Source organism: Chlamydotis macqueenii, chromosome 15, assembly GCF_036417535.1.
Source record: "Chlamydotis macqueenii isolate bChlMac1 chromosome 15, bChlMac1.mat, whole genome shotgun sequence".
NCBI classification, from domain to species: domain Eukaryota; kingdom Metazoa; phylum Chordata; class Aves; order Otidiformes; family Otididae; genus Chlamydotis; species Chlamydotis macqueenii.
The window spans coordinates 4218623-4236315 of record NC_141570.1 but is presented as its reverse complement, the minus strand read 5'-3'; the positions used below and the strand labels follow the sequence as shown (position 1 = coordinate 4236315).

The 17693-nt window shown below is 57.2% G+C and overlaps 2 protein-coding genes across 6 annotated transcripts in view; one reads left to right on the top strand and one right to left on the bottom strand.

Annotated features, from left to right (window-relative positions):
* The first annotated feature begins 162 nt into the window (after positions 1 to 162).
* SLC29A4 (solute carrier family 29 member 4) lies at positions 163 to 6900 on the top strand. The gene is made up of 11 exons (XM_086759843.1): positions 163 to 277; positions 2401 to 2570; positions 3047 to 3178; positions 3292 to 3405; positions 3491 to 3619; positions 4072 to 4146; positions 4545 to 4810; positions 4889 to 5024; positions 5262 to 5449; positions 5720 to 5960; positions 6042 to 6900. Exons 2-11 carry the CDS (start codon positions 2411 to 2413, stop codon positions 6182 to 6184), a joined length of 1584 nt encoding a protein of 527 aa, XP_086615969.1. The 5' UTR covers positions 163 to 277; positions 2401 to 2410; the 3' UTR covers positions 6185 to 6900.
* Positions 6901 to 7748: 848 nt separating this feature from the next.
* TNRC18 (trinucleotide repeat containing 18) overlaps positions 7749 to 17693 on the bottom strand; it is a 38357-nt gene continuing 28412 nt past the window's right edge. For all 5 annotated transcript variants that reach the window (XM_086759394.1, XM_086759396.1, XM_086759399.1 and 2 more), the window contains 11 exons: positions 17137 to 17301; positions 16132 to 16273; positions 15577 to 15694; positions 15219 to 15294; positions 14763 to 14871; positions 14017 to 14133; positions 13578 to 13742; positions 11810 to 13104; positions 11251 to 11487; positions 10696 to 10770; positions 7749 to 10147 (listed from right to left, as the gene is read on the bottom strand). In XM_086759394.1, the coding sequence (XP_086615520.1) occupies positions 9941 to 10147; positions 10696 to 10770; positions 11251 to 11487; positions 11810 to 13104; positions 13578 to 13742; positions 14017 to 14133; positions 14763 to 14871; positions 15219 to 15294; positions 15577 to 15694; positions 16132 to 16273; positions 17137 to 17301 (2706 nt within the window). In that variant the 3' untranslated portion in view covers positions 7749 to 9940. The remainder of the gene's footprint in view (positions 10148 to 10695; positions 10771 to 11250; positions 11488 to 11809; positions 13105 to 13577; positions 13743 to 14016; positions 14134 to 14762; positions 14872 to 15218; positions 15295 to 15576; positions 15695 to 16131; positions 16274 to 17136; positions 17302 to 17693) is intronic.

Genomic DNA, 17693 nt, shown 5'->3' with positions numbered 1-17693 from the left:
GAGGCCGCGTCTCCCCGTGCCCGGCCCGGGGGGGGGGGTGCGGGGGGGCGGAGAAGGAGGAGGAGGAGAAGGAGGAGGAGGATGCTGGGCGGGCGGGAGGCAGGGCCGGGGCCGCCCCTGCTCCTCGCTGGCAGCCGCCGCACTCGCTACCGGCTTCCCCCTCCCCAGCGCCCCCCCACCCCCCCCCCACCCCCGCCGCAGGAGGCTCCGCTATGGCGGGGCCGGGGGCCGGGGGCTGAGCGGGGCGGGAGCCGCAGAGCCGCCGCGGCGGAGCCAGGTAAGGGCCGGGACCGACCTGTTGGGCTGGGACCGGTTGTGCTGGGTGGGGGGAGAGGGACCGGGAGACCGGGAGACACCGCCCCCGAGCCCCCGGCCCCGAGCATCCTCCCGCGGGCGCTGCCGGGGCCGGGATTCCTGCCCCCCCCCCCCCCCCACCCCCCCCACCCCGCTGCTTCCTTCATCCCCAGGACCGGGGTCCTTGAATTCCTCCCCCTTTATCGCAACTTCGCCGCTTGCCAAGATGTCGGGGCTCCTTTTGACAGAGCGGAAAAAAAAATATTATTAAAAAAAATTGCTTCTCTGCGCTGACGGGGTTGGGCTGCGCTGCGGTCCCCAGGATGCGGGGTGCAGCGGGGTTGGGGTCCGTACCCCCCGACCCTCTGGGTGCCCTGTCCCTGGGTGAGATCCCCCCCACACACACACCCCCCCCCGGACTCGATGGGGAGCCCCCTCCCCTCCCACCTTGGGTCCAGAGGGGCGGCAGGGCCCCAGCCCCCTCCCTTTTTTCAAAAAAAAAAAAACAAAAGGGAAAAAAAAAAAACAAAACCAAAACCAACGGATTGATGGTGGCCCAGGGATGCTCGGCGCAGGCGAGGTGGCCGGATGCTGGAGGGCTGGCCCAGCACCGGGGCTGTGCGGATCGGCCCGCTCCGCTCCCCGCCCCGAGAAGTTTGGGCAGCAGCAGGTACGGGGCGTTTCCAGCCACCCTGGTCTCCAGCTGGGATCTCTGCTCTGGAAAACCCTCGCAACGGGCTTTCCCAGTATCCCGGGAGTTGCTTCCCACTGGGTTTTATTGCCTGGGCTGGCACCAGGCGCAGGTGGGTGCTTGGTGGAGGGGGACACAGCCGTGTCCCCAGCCAAAAAAATGCCCCGCTGGGTTGCTCTGCCCGCGCTGCTCCAGGATGGGGGGGGGATCTTGGGGACCCCAGCCCAGCCCCATGCAGGCCCCCACCGGTGCTGCGGCCTTGGGGCCGTGGCAGCGCTGCTCCGTGCCACCTATCCCTGCTGCAACCAAACACATTTTTGGCTCTAGGCTTGCGCTCACAGGGTCTGTGGGCACCATGTTCGCCACCCTAGTGCCCCCCGGCATCCGACCCACCCTGGCAGCTGGAGGGATGCTGGAAAACCTCTGCTCCTGCAAACGCCACAGCTGGCAGGGAGACTAGACATCACTGCCATTGATTTTTTTTTTATTTTTTTTTCCCCTCCTCTGCCTGCTTCAAACTGTGGCCTTGGAGGAGATTTTTTTTAAATTTTTTTTTTTTTTTAATTATTTTTTATTTCCCCCTCAGCCGGCTGGGTGGTCCATGGGCGCGGAGGCAGGCTGGCATCTAGTGCCTGGCACCGGTAATACAGAGTTTTCCGCCTTTCCGCTGCCCCTGGGCTGGGATGGCTCCAGAGGGATGAACCATGGTTTGGGTGGCTCTGGTAGTCGGATGCCAGGTGTTTTAGGAGCTTGTTTTGGGATGGATTTGGTGCGGACCCTCTCATACACGCTGCTGGGGACACCCTGAGCATCTTCCCTGCTGCGCCATGGCCCCTCAGAGAAGCAGAGCTGAAATGCTCATGTTAAAAGCCGGGTCACATCCCATCCTCTCCGTGAAAGGGCCACAGGAGCGTGGCTGCCCAGGCCGGTGGCTCTGCCCCAGCCTCAGGCAACAGAGATGCTGGAAAAGGGCGTAAAGCAGAGCGAGGGCCTCCCGAGCTGGCTGGGATCTTCCCCAGCAGCCGCCCTTCCACGAGCGGTTTTTCACCCATTAATTTCTCTAATTGCTTTTGGAAGACGCAGTGGCATTCGGCATCAGCAGCGTTGCGGTGAGGTGCTGAACCGGGGGCGGGTGCTGTGTCCTGGGGGAGGCTTGCATGGACCGCTCCCCCCCCCCCCATCATCTGCCATTCACCACCCCAAATCCAAAATCCTGCCCAGCAGGTCAAAGGCCCCCGCTCTGCTTGGGGAAAGCATCTTTCCAGGTGGGAAAAGCTGTAAGAGCCGCAGTGGTACAACGGGGTGACGGAGGCTGAGGGCCAGCCACGCGGACCCCTGGCATCGCCCTGGGGGACAATGCCCGTGGGGGGGGTACAGGAGCTGTGTCCCCGGGGTGTCACCGCTCTCCCTCCCAGGTCAGCCGCGATGGGCTCGGTGGGAGCCGAGCGCTTCAAGGAGCTGAGCCCAGCGGTGACGCCGGAGGGGAACGTGGTGATGAGCTTCAGCTTCGACAGCTACCAGCTGGAGGAGGACGAGCTGCAGCAGGGCGGCCAGGCCAAGGGCGTCCTCACCTTCATGGAGCCGGGTGAGAGTGGGCACGGCCCCAGCCCACAGCCGGGAGCCGGGTTCCTTGCTGGTTTCCCACCCGTTTAGGGCGGCTGGGTTTGATAGCCACAAATGGCCTGAAATGCTCTAAAACTGCCTCACGCCTTTTTTTTTTTTGGAGCTGTTTGTACCCACGTGAGCCACCACAGCATCCTGTGAGGGGATGAGGGTTCGTGCCCTGGCTCCCCTGCCCAGCTCACCCCCAGTTTTGCCTCTTCCCATGTGGGGCTTGGGGATTTCCCCCAGCCCTGCTCCCCACCCCGGGGCATCCCCGTCCACCTCCGCGCCCCTCCGACCCCTCACCTTTGGCCGTTACCTCCACCAGCTGGCTCTCAGGTTATTTGGCTGCTCTTAAAACCCTTCAGCCCCACGGCTGGGCTCTGCTGCAGGTCCCATGGGTGCAGCAATCCCACTATCATGTTTTTTTTTTTCTCTTTCTTTCCCCTTTTGGGGCAGTTTCTGAGGATCCCGAGCCCCAGGATCGATACCATGGGATTTACTTTGCCATGCTGCTGGCTGGGGTGGGATTTCTTCTGCCGTACAACAGCTTTATCACCGATGTGGACTACCTGCACCATAAATACCCAGGTGGGGCTCCGGCAGCCGCAGCACATCCCAGCCACCCCAAACCTGGGGAGAGCTCGGCCCCGTGTCCAGGGCAGCCAGACCCCCACCACCCACCTTCAGCTGCCTCTCCGCAGGGACCTCCATCGTCTTTGACATGAGCCTCACCTACATCCTGGTGGCCTTGGTGGCTGTCATCCTCAACAACGCGCTGGTGGAGCTGCTGAGCTTGCACACTCGCATCTCTGTGGGTGAGTGAGGGTCCCCACAGCCCCCCCCGGCAGCACCAGCCCCACATTGCCCCACCACCGCCCGCCTCCATCTCTCCACCCACAGGTTACCTCTTCGCCCTGGGGCCCCTGCTCTTTGTCAGCATCTGCGACGTCTGGCTGGAGCTCTTCACCCGCAGGCAAGCCTACGCCATCAACCTGGTCGCCGTGGGGGTGGTGGCCTTCGGCTGCACAGGTACGCGGGACAGCGAGCCCAGCCCTTCAGCCAGGGGCTGGAAACATCCCTGTCCCCAAGAGCCATGGTTTCCTGGGACAACCTCTTGCTCTGATCCCTTAAAGCTGACCCTCGCGTCCCCGCTCCATCCCCTCCACCTCTGTCCGGGCACCGTGGGACTGGATGGGGGCACCAGACCCAGCACCAAGATGGCTTTGCCATTTGGGCCGCCATGGTGGCTTCCCAAGCCCTTGTATCTGGTGGCCACTCTCTGTGGGAACAGCCACGGTGGGGGGGCAAAAAGCCCTCCCACTTTTGGGGCAAGAAAGATTCGGGCGCCACATTGGCTGTTCAGGAAGGGTACAGCTCCCGGGTGGCACGGCATGTGGGCCCTCTCTGGGGTTTGTCCCCCCTGCCCGGCATTTCGGCTGCAGCAATAATCCCTCCTTCTCCCCTCGGCGCGTCTCCTGAAGTGCAGCAATCCAGCTTCTACGGCTACACGGGGCTGCTGCCCAAGCGCTACACGCAGGGGGTGATGACGGGCGAGAGTAAGTACCTGCGCCGGCGTCCGTGTTCGACTCCACGGGCTCGCTTGGGGTGGGGGGGAACCCTCCTCTACCATCTCCCAGGGCCCCGCTGTCCCCAGCACAGCCTGGACGAGTTGCCAGCAGATCACAGACACCCCAGGTTCCTCCCCAGCAAACCAGGGGTTTAATGGTTTGTAAATCGCTTGCAGGACCCGCTGCACTGCCACGCCAAACTCGGGGTGGGGGGGGTCTCTGCCTGGAGCTGGCTCCACAGCCCCCCCCCCCCCCCCCCCCCCGAAAAATACTTGTAGCTACTCCACACCTGGAGGCATCAGCTTCATACGGTGGGAGGCTGCTGGGGGTCCCTGAGCCGTGGGGCTCGGCAGGACCGGGTGCCAATAGCTCTCCCGTGCCACTAGGCACCGCCGGGGTCATCATCTCACTCAGCCGCATCTTCACCAAGCTGCTGCTGTCGGATGAGAAGGAGAACACGGTCATCTTCTTCTTCATCTCCATCGGCATGGAGCTGACCTGCTTCATCCTCCACCTCCTGGTGAAGCGCACTCGCTTCGTCCGCTACTATACCACCTGCTCCCGCAAGGGTCTCCCCGAGCCCCGAGGGGCTGGTGGCCATGGGACGGGCTACCGTGTCCACCATGACGTCACTGCCGAGGATGTCCGATTTGTAAGTCAAGGGCGGGTTTCCTTGATGATCTCTGGGCTCCTTCTCCCCACTGGAGCTTGGCACTCTTCTCTCACGCAGGAGAACCGGCCGCGGGGGCAACCAAGCTCCCCCCAGGGCAGCCCAGGCCCTGAAGCTGAGCTGGCCGGCAGCGGCACCTACATGCGCTTTGATGTCCCTCGGCCCAAAATCAAGAGGAGCTGGCCCAGCTTCAGAGGTGGGTTGTGGGCTCAGGGGAGGGCCATGGGCCAATTCTAGAGCTTTTTTTTTTGTGGGCCAGAAGGAGCGGTTGGTGGCCTAGGGCTTTAGGGAAGGGTCATCCCTTCTCAATGCACTCAAAATCATGGGGCAAGCATGACTTTGGAAGCCACTGTTGGGGTGCAGCCTAGACTTTCAGGCTCTGCAAGGACAGGGCTGTAGGTCTGGGCTGAGCCGTGCTGCCCATACCTGCCAGACATGCTGCTGCACCGCTACGTCGTGTCCCGGCTCATCTGGGCCTACATGCTCTCCATTGCCATGACCTACTTCATCACGCTGTGCCTCTTTCCTGGGCTGGAGTCAGAGATCCACAACTGCACGCTGGGGGAATGGCTCCCCATCCTCATCATGGCCATCTTCAACCTCTCCGACTTCGTCGGCAAGGTAGGAGAGACACCATCTCCAACGCGGTGGAGTGGATGAGTCCCTTCCACGGTGCCTTGTTTTTGTGTCCTTTTTCAAAGCCACTTGGCTCCACCAAGGGTCACCTCCACCCCATGGGTATTAACTAGTGTCAGCTTGCTCACCAGCATGGCTGATGTTGGGCTCCTGCAGCAGATGGTCTTGCCACCATCTCATCTCCTTGCTGCCCCATTTTGGGCACCATGTTGCCCTCCCCTGCCTCCACAGCATGGTCTCTGCCCCTCGCTGCAGATCCTGGCTGCCCTGCCCTACGACTGGAGAGGGACACACCTCCTTGTCTACTCCTGCCTCCGCGTGGTCTTCATCCCCCTCTTCATCATGTGCGTCTACCCCAATGGGAGGCCCACCTTTGGCCACCCTGCCTGGCCCTGCATCTTCTCTCTCCTCATGGGCATCACCAACGGCTACTTTGGCAGTGTCCCCATGATCCTGGCCGCCGGGAAAGTGAGCCCGGAGCAGCGGGAGCTGGCAGGTAGGACCAAACCCTCCTGGGGATCCCATGCGGGGGGCGCGCGGGGCAGAATGCCCTGATACCCTGTGTCCCTTCCTGCAGGGAACACCATGACCGTGTCCTACATGACGGGCTTAACGCTGGGTTCGGCCGTGGCGTATTTTGCCTACAGCCTCACCAGTACATCCCACAGCACCTGTTTCTACACCGAAACCTCCAACAGCTCCTTTACTTTGGGGTACTGAGCCCTGGGGTGGGGCGATGGGGATGAGATGGGCCCTGCTTCCCACCACGGTCCCCACCACCCCACTTGGCCCATGTCCCTCTTTGGGGAGGGAGCCTGGAGCCAGAAAACTGCCCCAGGGTGGACAGGCACAACCATCGCATGGGCATGGGGCCATGGCATCCCGAAACGGCCTGTGCTGCACAGCTGGAGCCACTTCTTGGGATGACATTGCCCCCACTGTGGGGGATGGTCCTGTTGCTGTTGGGGGGGGGGGGTCTCCCCACCAGTGATGTGCAGCTCTCTGGTGGAGCAGGAGTGTAGGTCTTCTCCTGCTTGAGCCAAGCCATTACCAGGAGGAAGCAAATACTGCCAAATCCCAAAGGGAACAGGATCAGTGCTAGGGAGGAGGGTGATGGAGGGCTGGTGAGGAAGAGGAGGCACAAGAGAGGAAGGAAATGCTCCTTCAGCCTCTGGGAAGGTGGGTCTCTGCTTTCATTGACCGTGCTGCAGGTTTTCACCAAGAACGGCCTGAAATCACAACCCCTCCCCAAATCCGCCAATCACTGTGTGGAAGATCCAATTCACTTCTGCTGGTTGGAAAGAAGTTTTGTTTGTTTGTTTTTTGTTTGTATCATGTTCTTGTCCCCCCAACCTACAAAAGGCAGGGTCTTGCCTCTTCCCACCCCACGCTGTGGGTCTGCCCCATCACCTCCCTCTCCCAAGCTGTGGGGCAGAGGGGGGATCCTGGCCTCCTGAGGAGGGGGGGTCTTGACTCTGTGGATGCTGCCTGCGGGCTGCTGCTGAGCCTTGGGATTGCCTGCAAGAGCCATAAACCAAGCTGATGCCAGATTAAATGTCTTCGCAATGATGCCAGGTGGTCAGCCTGTGGGGATTCGGGGGGCCCTCTGTGCTGCTTCCCATGTCCAGGGTCCCCTCTGTCACCTGGGGCAGCCGGATTTGTCACCAGGTCCCACTGAGCCCCTGCCAGCCTGCAAGCTGCTGCTGAAGTGCAACAACCTCACGAGCGGCAAGCAGGAGAGGGAAGCAGCTGAGCAGAGTAGAAAACATCTGGAGAAGGTGCCAACGCCAGAAACCGACACTTTTTGGGACCTGATCCACCTCCTTCTGGCAGGAGTCAGCAGGTGCCACCTCCCAAGGACGCGAAGCCCAAGGGCAGGAGGCGGTGGGAGCAGGAGATGGTGAGAGCAGGAGGCAGCAAGCGCCGGGCTCGGCACCCGAGGGTCTCGCCCTGCCAAGCCCTCAGGGGGCTGAAGCGCACCTCACACCAGGAAGAGGAAATCTCAGCGTTCCATCCTCAACACATCGTCCCCGTTGAGGCAGAACCCGCACCTCCTGCCCCACGGGCCCCGGCGAGCCCAGACCTCCACTCCAGGGCCCCAGCCCATCCACCCGTGCCGCCCCGCACGGGGACTGTGGGACAGACACACTCTCCGCACGGCCCCCACGTTGGGTCCTTCTCCCAACACAAGGCAGGGGCTGAGCCAAAAAGCGACCGTCGCCACCAAGGGGGAAAAAAAAAAAACCCAACAAACCCTGCAGTCAGGACAAGCGAGACAAAGAAAGATGCTTCATTGGGTTGCTTTTTTTTTCAATTAATTTTTTTTTTTTTTATGAAAAAGATCACACGGAGTTCTCCAACAAACAGAATGCCAAAAAAATTGTTTTAAACAAAACATAAACAAAACAAAACAAAAAAAAAAAAGACAAAAAACCTGGCTCTCCTTTCCTCTCGATTGTCTGAAATATCCTTGTGTTCCATAGAAGGCAGTGGGTTTTAAGTGCTTTCTATTTAACATTAGCATAAAATCTCTCTCGCGCGCTCTCTCTCGCTCTTTAAAATATGCTCACACAATTTGCTTCTAGAAGTACAGTACACTTTGAGCGTGGGGGGTGTGCCTGTTCCCAGATCATTTACAATCACAATCCAACAGGAAATAAAAAATAATATTCTAAACGTCAGACTGTGTTCATTTCTGTCGGTTTTTTTCTTTTTTTTTTTATAATTTCATAATTTTTTTCACAGTTTTAAAAAGTTTATATTTATATATATATTTATATTTATATTTATAATTAAAAAGTTGAATCCATTTAAAGACTTATAATACAGGAGGGCTAAAGAGTCTTTTGGTACATTAAAACTGTACAGGCTAGAACCGTCACTATCCGAGGCGCCGGTGGCCCGGGGCGGAGGTGGTACGAGCTCAGCACCACGTGGTTCGTTGGAAGGACGAGGGGGAACTTCGCAGGGGCGTCCCTCTCCCCCGAGCCCCGGCCTCCCGTCTCCAGTCCGCAGCCGGTCCCGGGGCGGATAGTTTCCAATCTGTCCTTAAGCGTCTCCCCACCGGAGCCAGGGCCGTCGCTGCCGGCCGAACCGGGCCCCACTCCGCGTCCTAGCGATCTGTAGTGCGAGTCGGTAGTTGCAAAGATCAGTGCGTCTCTTGGAGGTTATTTTTTTTTGTTTTTAAGTGCAAGGATGTTGCATCGTTGCGTGGTTCTCCTCCGATGTCCTCTCCGGTCAGGCGCAATCCTGGTGCGGCGGCGGCGATGCCGCAGGTCCGGCGTGCGCCTGGTGGGAGCGAGACGGTGGGTCAGCTCCGCAGAGGGAGGGAGGAGGTGATGGTGGTGGCTCTCCAGGAGCCGTGGGGAGGTTGGCCGGCTGGATGGAGCAAGCTGAACGGTCCCCTCCCCGAGCCCAAGGCGGCTCCAGCCGCAGGAACGCCGCAGGGAGGCACAGCCAGGCTTCACACTCTATCCCCATTCCCCCCCAGCGGTGGGCGAAGGCTTCCCAGTAGCTCCACGTCTCTGCTCCAGCAAGCAGGCATGGGTAGGTAAAGCTGGGTGAGGGATGTCGAAATCCAACAGCTTGCAGTCTCCTCTGCTCCAAGCACCGAGCAGGAGCTTTTCCCAGTCATTTCCTGCCCCCCTTCACTGCTCGCTCCAAGATGAGTTCTTTGTTTGCCCAGTGTCACCCCCTCCTCATGCGCTTGCTCCCCCCAGTGCCTTTCCAGGGCAGGAGGGACACAGAGCGACAGGGAAAAGTGGGTTCAGACTCTTTGCTCAAGGCAGTGGGAAGGCAGCATCCCAGATGAGATGTTGTCATCTTCCAGCCGGCTCCTCCCAGCCCAGAGCATCACTTCTGCCATCTCTGTGCCAGGATCAGCTCTGCCTCCTCCCGCTCCTCGCTGCCGGCCAGGGGCCTCCAGGGCAAGGGAAGCGCAAAAAGGCGCTGAGAGAGACTCATCTCCTTTCTCTTTCACCCTGTCCTTCCTAAAGGGTCATGCGAAACTAAGCAGGAAAGTGAATATAAGGACGGAGAGGAGCGTACGCAGAAGACCAGTGGGTGTCCTTCCACATACAGGCGGCTTCTGAGTTACCGATGGGGGCAAATGACACAAAAGGGATCCCTCCTGCCGGGGGGTCCCGCTGGTGAAATGATCACAAGACCCATGTGCTTTCCTGGACCAAAAGGAGGAAGGGAGAAGTTGGTCATACGTCACCTTACGTAAAGCCACTTCCAGAAGAGCCTTGGGGTTCAAAAACCATCACCCCAAAGTGGCATCTTCCTCAAGTCCTGTAACTTCCCCAACCCCTTCCTTCAGCCCTCTCCTTCCTCCTCGCGTCTCTCGCGCTCTCCTGTCTGTAGTGTGACACAGAAGTCATGAGCATTGAAAGAAACAATCATGTCGTCTGAACAGGCACGGCCTCAGGTTTGTCCCGTCCCTTCCCCGGGGGGTGGTATGTGTCCCCTGGGCGGTCAGCAGATGACAGGGACCCCGTCGGTGTTGAAGATCATGCCCGTAGTGGGCTCGTAGGTCCCTGCAAGGTAGTAGAGGTCCTCGCTGTCTTGGTATTTCTTCGTCTTTAGCATCTGCTCGTATTGATCCAGACCAACGACGAGACACTTGTGTGAGATGGTCTGGACATCGTTTTCATCCACATGAGAGGACTGGTAGAGGGCTCGCTGCATTACAGGAACGGAAGGAGGGAGATGGAAAGAAAAGGAGCAGTTAGATCTCACAGGATTTACAGCATCATCTGCAATACGCAGGAAAAATGTCCATCACAAGTGACCAGGGCTTGTGCTCACGCCCAAGCAGACCTCCCCACTCATCCCCACTGCCCAGGGGAGGGACACTGGGACTCCGCACAGGCCCACGGGCAGCATGGACGCAAGCCGTCCAGCGCACTAAATCTGAGCCCTCGCTTCCACTCTGCTCCCACCGATGGGAATGTCACAGCTGCTGAGTGCATGAACAGGGGAATACGGAGGCCTGGAGTTTGTCATCCTCACTTCAAGGATGAAAACGCAAAGATGGGTGCTGGATACCAGCCTTCTGCTCCTCCCAACACCTTCAGCTCCTCCCACCCTCCCACAAAAACCCATCCGAAGTCCTGGGCACTGAGGACTTAACAGCTGAGGCAAAAAGCAAGAGCTCAGGGGCCATTTCCCCACAGCATTTGTCCTGCTTCCCCAGCATCCCCTCCCGCCTCTGCCCCAACCTCACCAACCTCCATAAAGTCCTTCCTCTGGCTGGACGCCTGCAAAGCTGTGGACAGACTCCTGCCTGATTTCTGATCCCAGCGCTGTGCCCACAAGGAAGAAAAAAAAAAAAGAGAAAATAGAAATGAAAAGCAGGTGAATTAGTTGTTTTTCCAGGCTATCACCTCCTGCCCACCACACGTGCCTTCACAGCCTCAACCCTCATCCACAGCCACTGGGAATAAACACCAAGAGCCTACTGGAAACCACATTGCACGTGTGAGCAAAATCCAGTGTCTCTGAGCATCAGGCCAGTTGGTTTTCACTTCAAAAAGACTCAGTCTGGCTCTTGATGCTCTTTTTGGACCACAATACAAAAGTTTTTATTTCCTAGCACAATAAACCCCTCCCTTCCCCTGCTCAAGGGGTAAACACCAGGCTTGTCCACATCACAGGCATGAAACGATGGGGCCACCTCCACTACGGTACCAGTAACAAACCGGGCCATGGGTGTTCTCCTCATTCTTGGAAACAGAAGAGAACAAGCAACTCTGCAGCCCTCTCAGTGCAGGAGACCAGCCTACCTTGCCTTCGTTGAGTTTCTTCCCAGGGTTGGTTTCTTCCGGGTGGTAAAACCATTTGACTCGGACCACCATGTTGTTCCCCCACGACTCCCACATGCTCTGGATCCGGCCAATGTAGGGCAGGTTGGGGCGGCCGGCTGAGAGGAAGACCGCACAGTCTCCGATGCGGATTATCTCCTTGCCCCGGACGATGGCCTTGTAGAAGAGCTTCCTGGCCTTCCCTTTCATTCCTCGTCTCTGCCAAGAGAGGATAACACAGATAAGCAACCAGGGATCACCCAGGTTTTCCACACCCACCACCACTTGTCCTGTCCCGTATCCCACCCCTCGCTGTCGGCAGAGCCACAGCATCCACAGGCATCCCAAAGGAACCGGGGCAGAGGGACACACCATGCAGGGACACCCCTAGACACAGCAAAGGCCATCTCCCCAAACTGGAGACCGTGGCCTGGGAAAAACCATGCCAGCAGAGTTTCACCACCCCAGGAAAAGGGAAGAGCCACCACAAGGCAAACGCCAGTGCCGAGCGCTGTGGAGCAATGGGAGAGGCTCTGCTTACCTGAGTGGGTTTCCCAAACCACTTCCACAGCTGCCGTGCGGGGAGGAAAGCAGCGATCTTGGGCCTGTTCTCCACTGACGGCAACCGCTGGCGCTTGGCCAGCTCCTTGGTGGTGGGCAGGTGGATGCCCTCGCGTTTTTTGGGCCTGCTCTTGTTGCCGCTCTGCTGCGGTGCCGGCTGTTGCACCGGCTGCTGCGCCGGCTGTTTCTGGCTCTGGGGGTGGGAGGACGCGCGGGATTTCCCTGCCTGCTTGGTTTGCTTGGGTGGGAGGGTTTGCTGCACCGAGGAACTTGGCTGGGCCTCAGCCACTTCGTCATCAGAGCTACAGGAAGAGTCTTCATCTGTAGTGGAGGAGGAAGAAGAGCTGGAGCTCGATGAAGAAGAGGTCGATGAGGCAGAGGAAGAGGAGGAAGAGGAGGAGGAAGAGGAGCTGCTGCTAGAGGAGGAAGAGGAGGAGGAGTTGGAGGAAGAGAGAGGGGTGGATGCTCTTGAGCTGGTTGAGCTGCTGTCCTGGCCTTCCCCTCGGTTCTTCTCTGCCTCCTCTTCTCCATCTGACTCTGAGCTGCTGTCACTGCTGTTGCTCTCAGACTCCTCCACGGCTGCTGGAGCTGCTGCCTTTTCCTCCTGGTCCTTCGAAGCAGTGAGGCTCTCCGCCGAACCATCGAACTTTCCTCCGAAGCTGGCAGGGGAAGAATCTCCCTCGGCCCCTTTGGCTCGGGAAGATTTCTGCTTGCCCTCCACACCCACTGCAGGGGAATAGCCCAGCCCCAGGAGACTCTTGCCATCTCTGCGACTGGCCAGGTTCGAGTCCTCCAGCATCCTCATCGCCTCCTTCATCTTCTTTGTCTTTGGAGACATCACGCCCTCATGGTCCAGCTTGATCAGGATTTCATTGTCATGCTTCCTCTGAGCCTTGACCATGGTGCCAAATTCCTGTGTCTCTTCCGTGGGCCGCCCTTTCTTGGCCTTGGCTTTCGATGCCGAAGCATCACTGGAGCCAAAGGCCGCCAGTGTCCCCGGAAGGTCACTGTAGGGTTCCGTGCCCAGGATGCTGCCAAACACAGCAGGCTGGTAAGTGGGTTGCGGGGGGCTATGCAGCTTAGTGGAGATCTTCATTTTGCTGGCCTTTGACCGCTTTTCCTCTGTGGGGACAGGAGAGCCTCCAGTCGGCAGCGGTTGCGATTTTCGTGACCCCTTCATGCTTGGTTTGCCCAAGCACGCTGGCTTCTCTGGGACTGAAGAGGTAACAGGTGAAGACTCAACCTGATCCTTCTCTTCCGGCAAGGCAGCCTCTTCTGCAGAGGGAAGGAAACAAAAAGACATGATGGGTCTATCCATCCAGATGGGCTTTATTATCTCAGATACAACCAGACACCAGTGCTGACTGGTCTCTGGTCAAGGGTGGTTTGTTCCTGACTGCTTAGGTATCCCCAAAGAGCTGCAGGTCATCCCTGCTCACTGAACCAAACTGCAGATCTCCTGCATCTTTGGCCCTACTGATGGCCGCTGAGATGCTCCGCTGAGAAAGGGACCCTGCTCTGCAGCCTTGACTGACAGGAGGCTCTCGCAACGCAGGCCAGCTTCCGAGCCAGCCTCCTGCAAGCTGCAGCCACAGCAGAGCCAGCTGGTGCACAGATGCTCTGCACTCAAGCAGTGCATCCATTTCCCTCCAAATCTTGCCCCAAGCAACGGCTCTAACCAGGGGAGAGCTGTGGGGAACTGTGCAAGGACTCTCCCAACTCCTGGTCCAGCAGTGGAGACAACCTACCAGCTTTTGCCTTGACGCTTGGCTTTCTCCCTCGTCCTTTGCCTTTTGACACAGGCTCCTCTGACCCCAGTGTAGCTCCCTCTTTTCCTTCTCCAGTGTCTTTGCTGGATTTACGGCTACGGCGCTTGGTGCTGGGCACCAAAAGGGCCGGAGAAGGCTCAGCACCTGGAATAGGTCAAAGAGATGGTCAAATGCAATCAGTAACACAAAAACCAGAGATACGATACAGGGAACACATCCCTACCAGTTCTGCAACAGAGACTGGGCCTTTTTCCCTATGCGTTATATCCCATTCCAGCTCTACACTTCCACAATTGATGGTGCAATCTTTGTGACTGAAAGTCTGTGAACCTGTCCCAAAATCTCAGAGGCAGGTGGACCCAAACTCCCTACATTTCATAGTGGGAAGCGTCACGTGAAAAACTGCAGCAAGACTCACACTGGATCTTGTAGTCAGGCGGGAGAAGCCGAATGTGAGACAGCGGGATACGTCCCGTGTCCCCGTCATCAAACTCTACTGTGATGAGATCACCATCTTCCTCCAGATCCAGGGTTCCTGGGAGTTGAGGGTGCAGAAGAGGGGGATTAGGGACACACCTAAGAGTACAAACCCCTTGTCAGGGAAGTGGGGATGTGAGGGAAGACAGGGATCCTGTACCAGCTCCAAAGCATCCCATTCCCACCTTTCCAGGATGTGCAGGGAGAGCGTGGGTAATTCTTCCCTTGTACAAACACAGTATGACCAAGAGCCCAAAAGCAACACCAGCCATGGTAGAACTGTCCAGGGCTCTTCACTGGCTTTTTAATGGGACCAGATGGGGGAGCTGATGTGTCATAGGCAAAGCTGTGAGCATGCAGGTGATTTAGAAACCTCAGAAATCTTTGGTGCCTGGGCTGGAGTTAATTCCAACTTTCTGAAATGTGTTGAATTTCCCTGATATTTTAAGCTCCTACATTGCTCAGACTTCTTCCTAGGAGAGCACGTCTCCTGGACCAACAGGACGTTACAAAACCAGCATACGATTGAGTTGGGCATGACCCAGAGGAGAGGAACGGGGCAGGCTCTGACCTCCAGGACACTCACAGCAGACCTCAGGGCTTCCCCAGACAAGACTGACATTCCCTAGGACACGTGGGGCTGAGACATCCTTGGTTCACAGCACAGAGCAGCCAGGGTGGCCTTACCTCGGACAACTGTCCCTGGGTAGAGGCAGCGGTACTGCTGGCTCCAGTAGGCTGCAATCCTCGTGCCCTCGGGCAGGAATCGCACTGAAGGTGGTTTCACATCGATGATCTGCTCAGGGCAAAAGGAAGGTGATTACTGGCGTTCCTAGCACCAGCACAGACCATCCCACCACACCTGGTGTGTAGCAAAGCAGCTCTGGAGAAGGGAAGGGACAGTTTTGCTGCTGGGAAACCTCCTCCTGTCAGTGTGAAGGACTAAGGACTATCCCTGATGGCATACAAGCCAGTGGGGGAGCTCAGCCACGGAGCAGCGACCCACACCACGGGGAGCTCTGTCCAGACTGGCCACGGAGGCAGGACCTTGACATCCCTGCAGTGCCAGCTGGGGGAAGGGGAAGGTCCCACCCTAAAACAGGGCTCAGGCACCAAGGACTGGCACCCTTTGGCCTCACATACCGCTTCCTGCAAGAGCTGCTCCAGGCAGTAAATGTGGGGACGGTTTCCCCTCTCGCCTTCCACCACCACACGGTATCTGAAACACAAAGGCCCAGTCAGACACAGCACGTGGAGGACATCACCCCAACTAGCTAACACCTCTCTGAGCCCTACCACCAGTTTAGTTGAGAGCATTTAATGAGAGAGAGTTGAATTTTTCTAAGCACTGATAAACCAGAGGGAACTCTCCTTCCCTCCTGCCAGACTCTTGTCAGTCTCTCTCCAGTCAGCTCTACACAACCCCCAAATCGATCCCTGCATCAGCTATGTCCCCATTCACCGGCAGACCCCAGGTGGATACGGTAGTCCCCCAGCTCACATGTCTGGTGAATGCACCGTCTTGACGTGGCCGGCGTAGAGCAGCTTGTCATCCATGGGGATGAGGACACGCAGACCATCCTTCAGCTCATCCTTGTCAATTATGCAGGAGCGGGGAGCTGTGAGGTGTTGCAGCAAGATGGGGATTAGAGAGGATCATACATGGAAAAGTGACTGCAAGGCAAGAAGGAAACCTCACACTCCCAGCATCATCCTCCCCTAGGAAAAGGCCAGTAAGCTCTTTGCGGAAAGGGCGCTCTCTCTGGCTAGCTCCTGGCAGAGGAAAACTTTGCCCTCTTGGTAATAATGATATACCAGTAAATGAAAATACATCAGCTCAGAGACTGGCCTTCATCTAGATGTCACAGTGGGCCACTCTGACAAGGCTTGTTTTCGGCAAGCCAAATTGACTGGAAAAGTGGAGTCTCCACCCCAAGGACTTGCAGATTTGGATGAGGAACATCTGAAAGCAGCACAGGCCTCCTCCGAGCAGCCCTGGGAAACCTACCCACCCCCTCTACCTGTACAATTAGCCCCCGTCCCCTGCTGCCCTCACCTGGCGTGGGCGGTCGCTCGACCAGCATGCTCAGTGGGATGTTCTCATCCTCTGAAAAGCTGCTGTCTTGGTTGGGTTCAAAATCCTCCTCAGCTGCCATGCTCTCCATGAGCTTGCTGACAGCTCCTCCTTTCCCTCGGTTCTGCAGGACAGCAAGCAGCATGTCAGCTGGATGACAACAGGCAACAGACTGATCCCATCTCACCTTCGTCCAGCAACAAATAACCTGAGAGTACTGGGACAAACTTGTCTCTATGCTCAGCAACGTTAATCACATAGAGAGTTAAGTGGGTGTACCCAAAGTTTGCCTTTTGGTTGAACGAAGATCTTTTGTTTTTCTGGGTTTATTCCCCAAGCGTCATCGACAGCTGACCAAAAGCTCTTTCACACATCCTAGCCACATCTCACTCCTGGAGATCAGGAGAGATGCTGTGGAGCAGACAAGCTGCAGCTCTGCTCTGCATTCACCACCTCTCAGCAGTGTTCCTGAGACCCTGTCTTCACTGAACAGGCAGCAGGCACTGCTCCTATTTCCTCTCAAAGCCTTACCATCCATTTCTTGCTGTCACACACCGACCATAAGCATTAAACTCAGAAATCATGTGAGAAGACACAGTAACTTGTGTTATGAGAGAAGACAGGCTACGGCAATGAAGGAGAAACCAGTGGTGATCTGGCTCACTCAGTGCTGAGCACGGCAACTCCATCACCACCTCCTTGGTCCTTGCTATCCATGAAGGCTCTCCCTCTACCCCACAGCAACCTTAGGGAAATTCTTGTCTGCTCGTTACTTTGAGAGATTAAGTCAAACGAACATCAGATGGTAGCAGCAGATATAATCATCTTCCTTGGATTTTAAGGCTATTCAAACCAGCATTTCGCCTGGATCACACCCAGCAAAACCTGCATGTCTGTTTTGTCTCCCTCACACTGCAACAGCCCAGGAAAAGGGCAGGGCTCTGCCAGCAACCCTCCAGTTCACTCAGAATAAAACCAGCCTCTCACCTCTTTTTTCACCTCCTTGGCTTTCACTTTGGCTTTGCTCTTCTTGGTGGAGCCCAGGGCATTCGCCAGGCTGACACGAACATCAGATGGGGAGCTAGGGATGCCAGGAGGAGACATGGACGAGGAGGAGGAGCAGCAGGGTGTTTCTTTACCCTTCTTCCGCTGCTAAAAAGAAATAAAATAACATTCCCATCAGTAAAGAGAGAACTGGTAAAGATCTGAGCCCAGGGAGAGGGGAAATGCAGAGCAAAGCAGGCTGTGCACAGGCAGGATGACATTCAGCCAGCAGTTAGTTCCCTGACCACACCACAACCTCCATCTCCCAGTTCTGCTTTCAGACTTGACACATTTTGGGAAGAGCTTTTCATTACCCTAGAGAGCAATTCCTGCCCATCAAATCTTCCCCCAGAGAGCTGCAAGAAGATCCCAGCTGGCCTCATGTCACAACTAACTTGTTTAAAATGCTCTTCCGTAACGCTGCCATGAACTGAACTGGAGCACGAGGGAGCTGAGCTTTCAGCCAAGATGAAGAGGCAGGAGCACAGAGACCACTGCCA

Bases quoted from the DNA above. Each gene is read 5' to 3' on its own strand.
- SLC29A4 (XM_086759843.1), top strand. From the start codon at position 2,411: ATGGGCTCGGTGGGAGCCGAGCGCTTCAAGGAGCTGAGCCCAGCGGTG. The intron at 3,620-4,071 runs GTACGCGGGACA...CGTCTCCTGAAG, and splicing joins GGTGGCCTTCGGCTGCACAG to TGCAGCAATCCAGCTTCTAC. The intron at 4,811-4,888 runs GTAAGTCAAGGG...TCTCTCACGCAG, and splicing joins CTGCCGAGGATGTCCGATTT to GAGAACCGGCCGCGGGGGCA.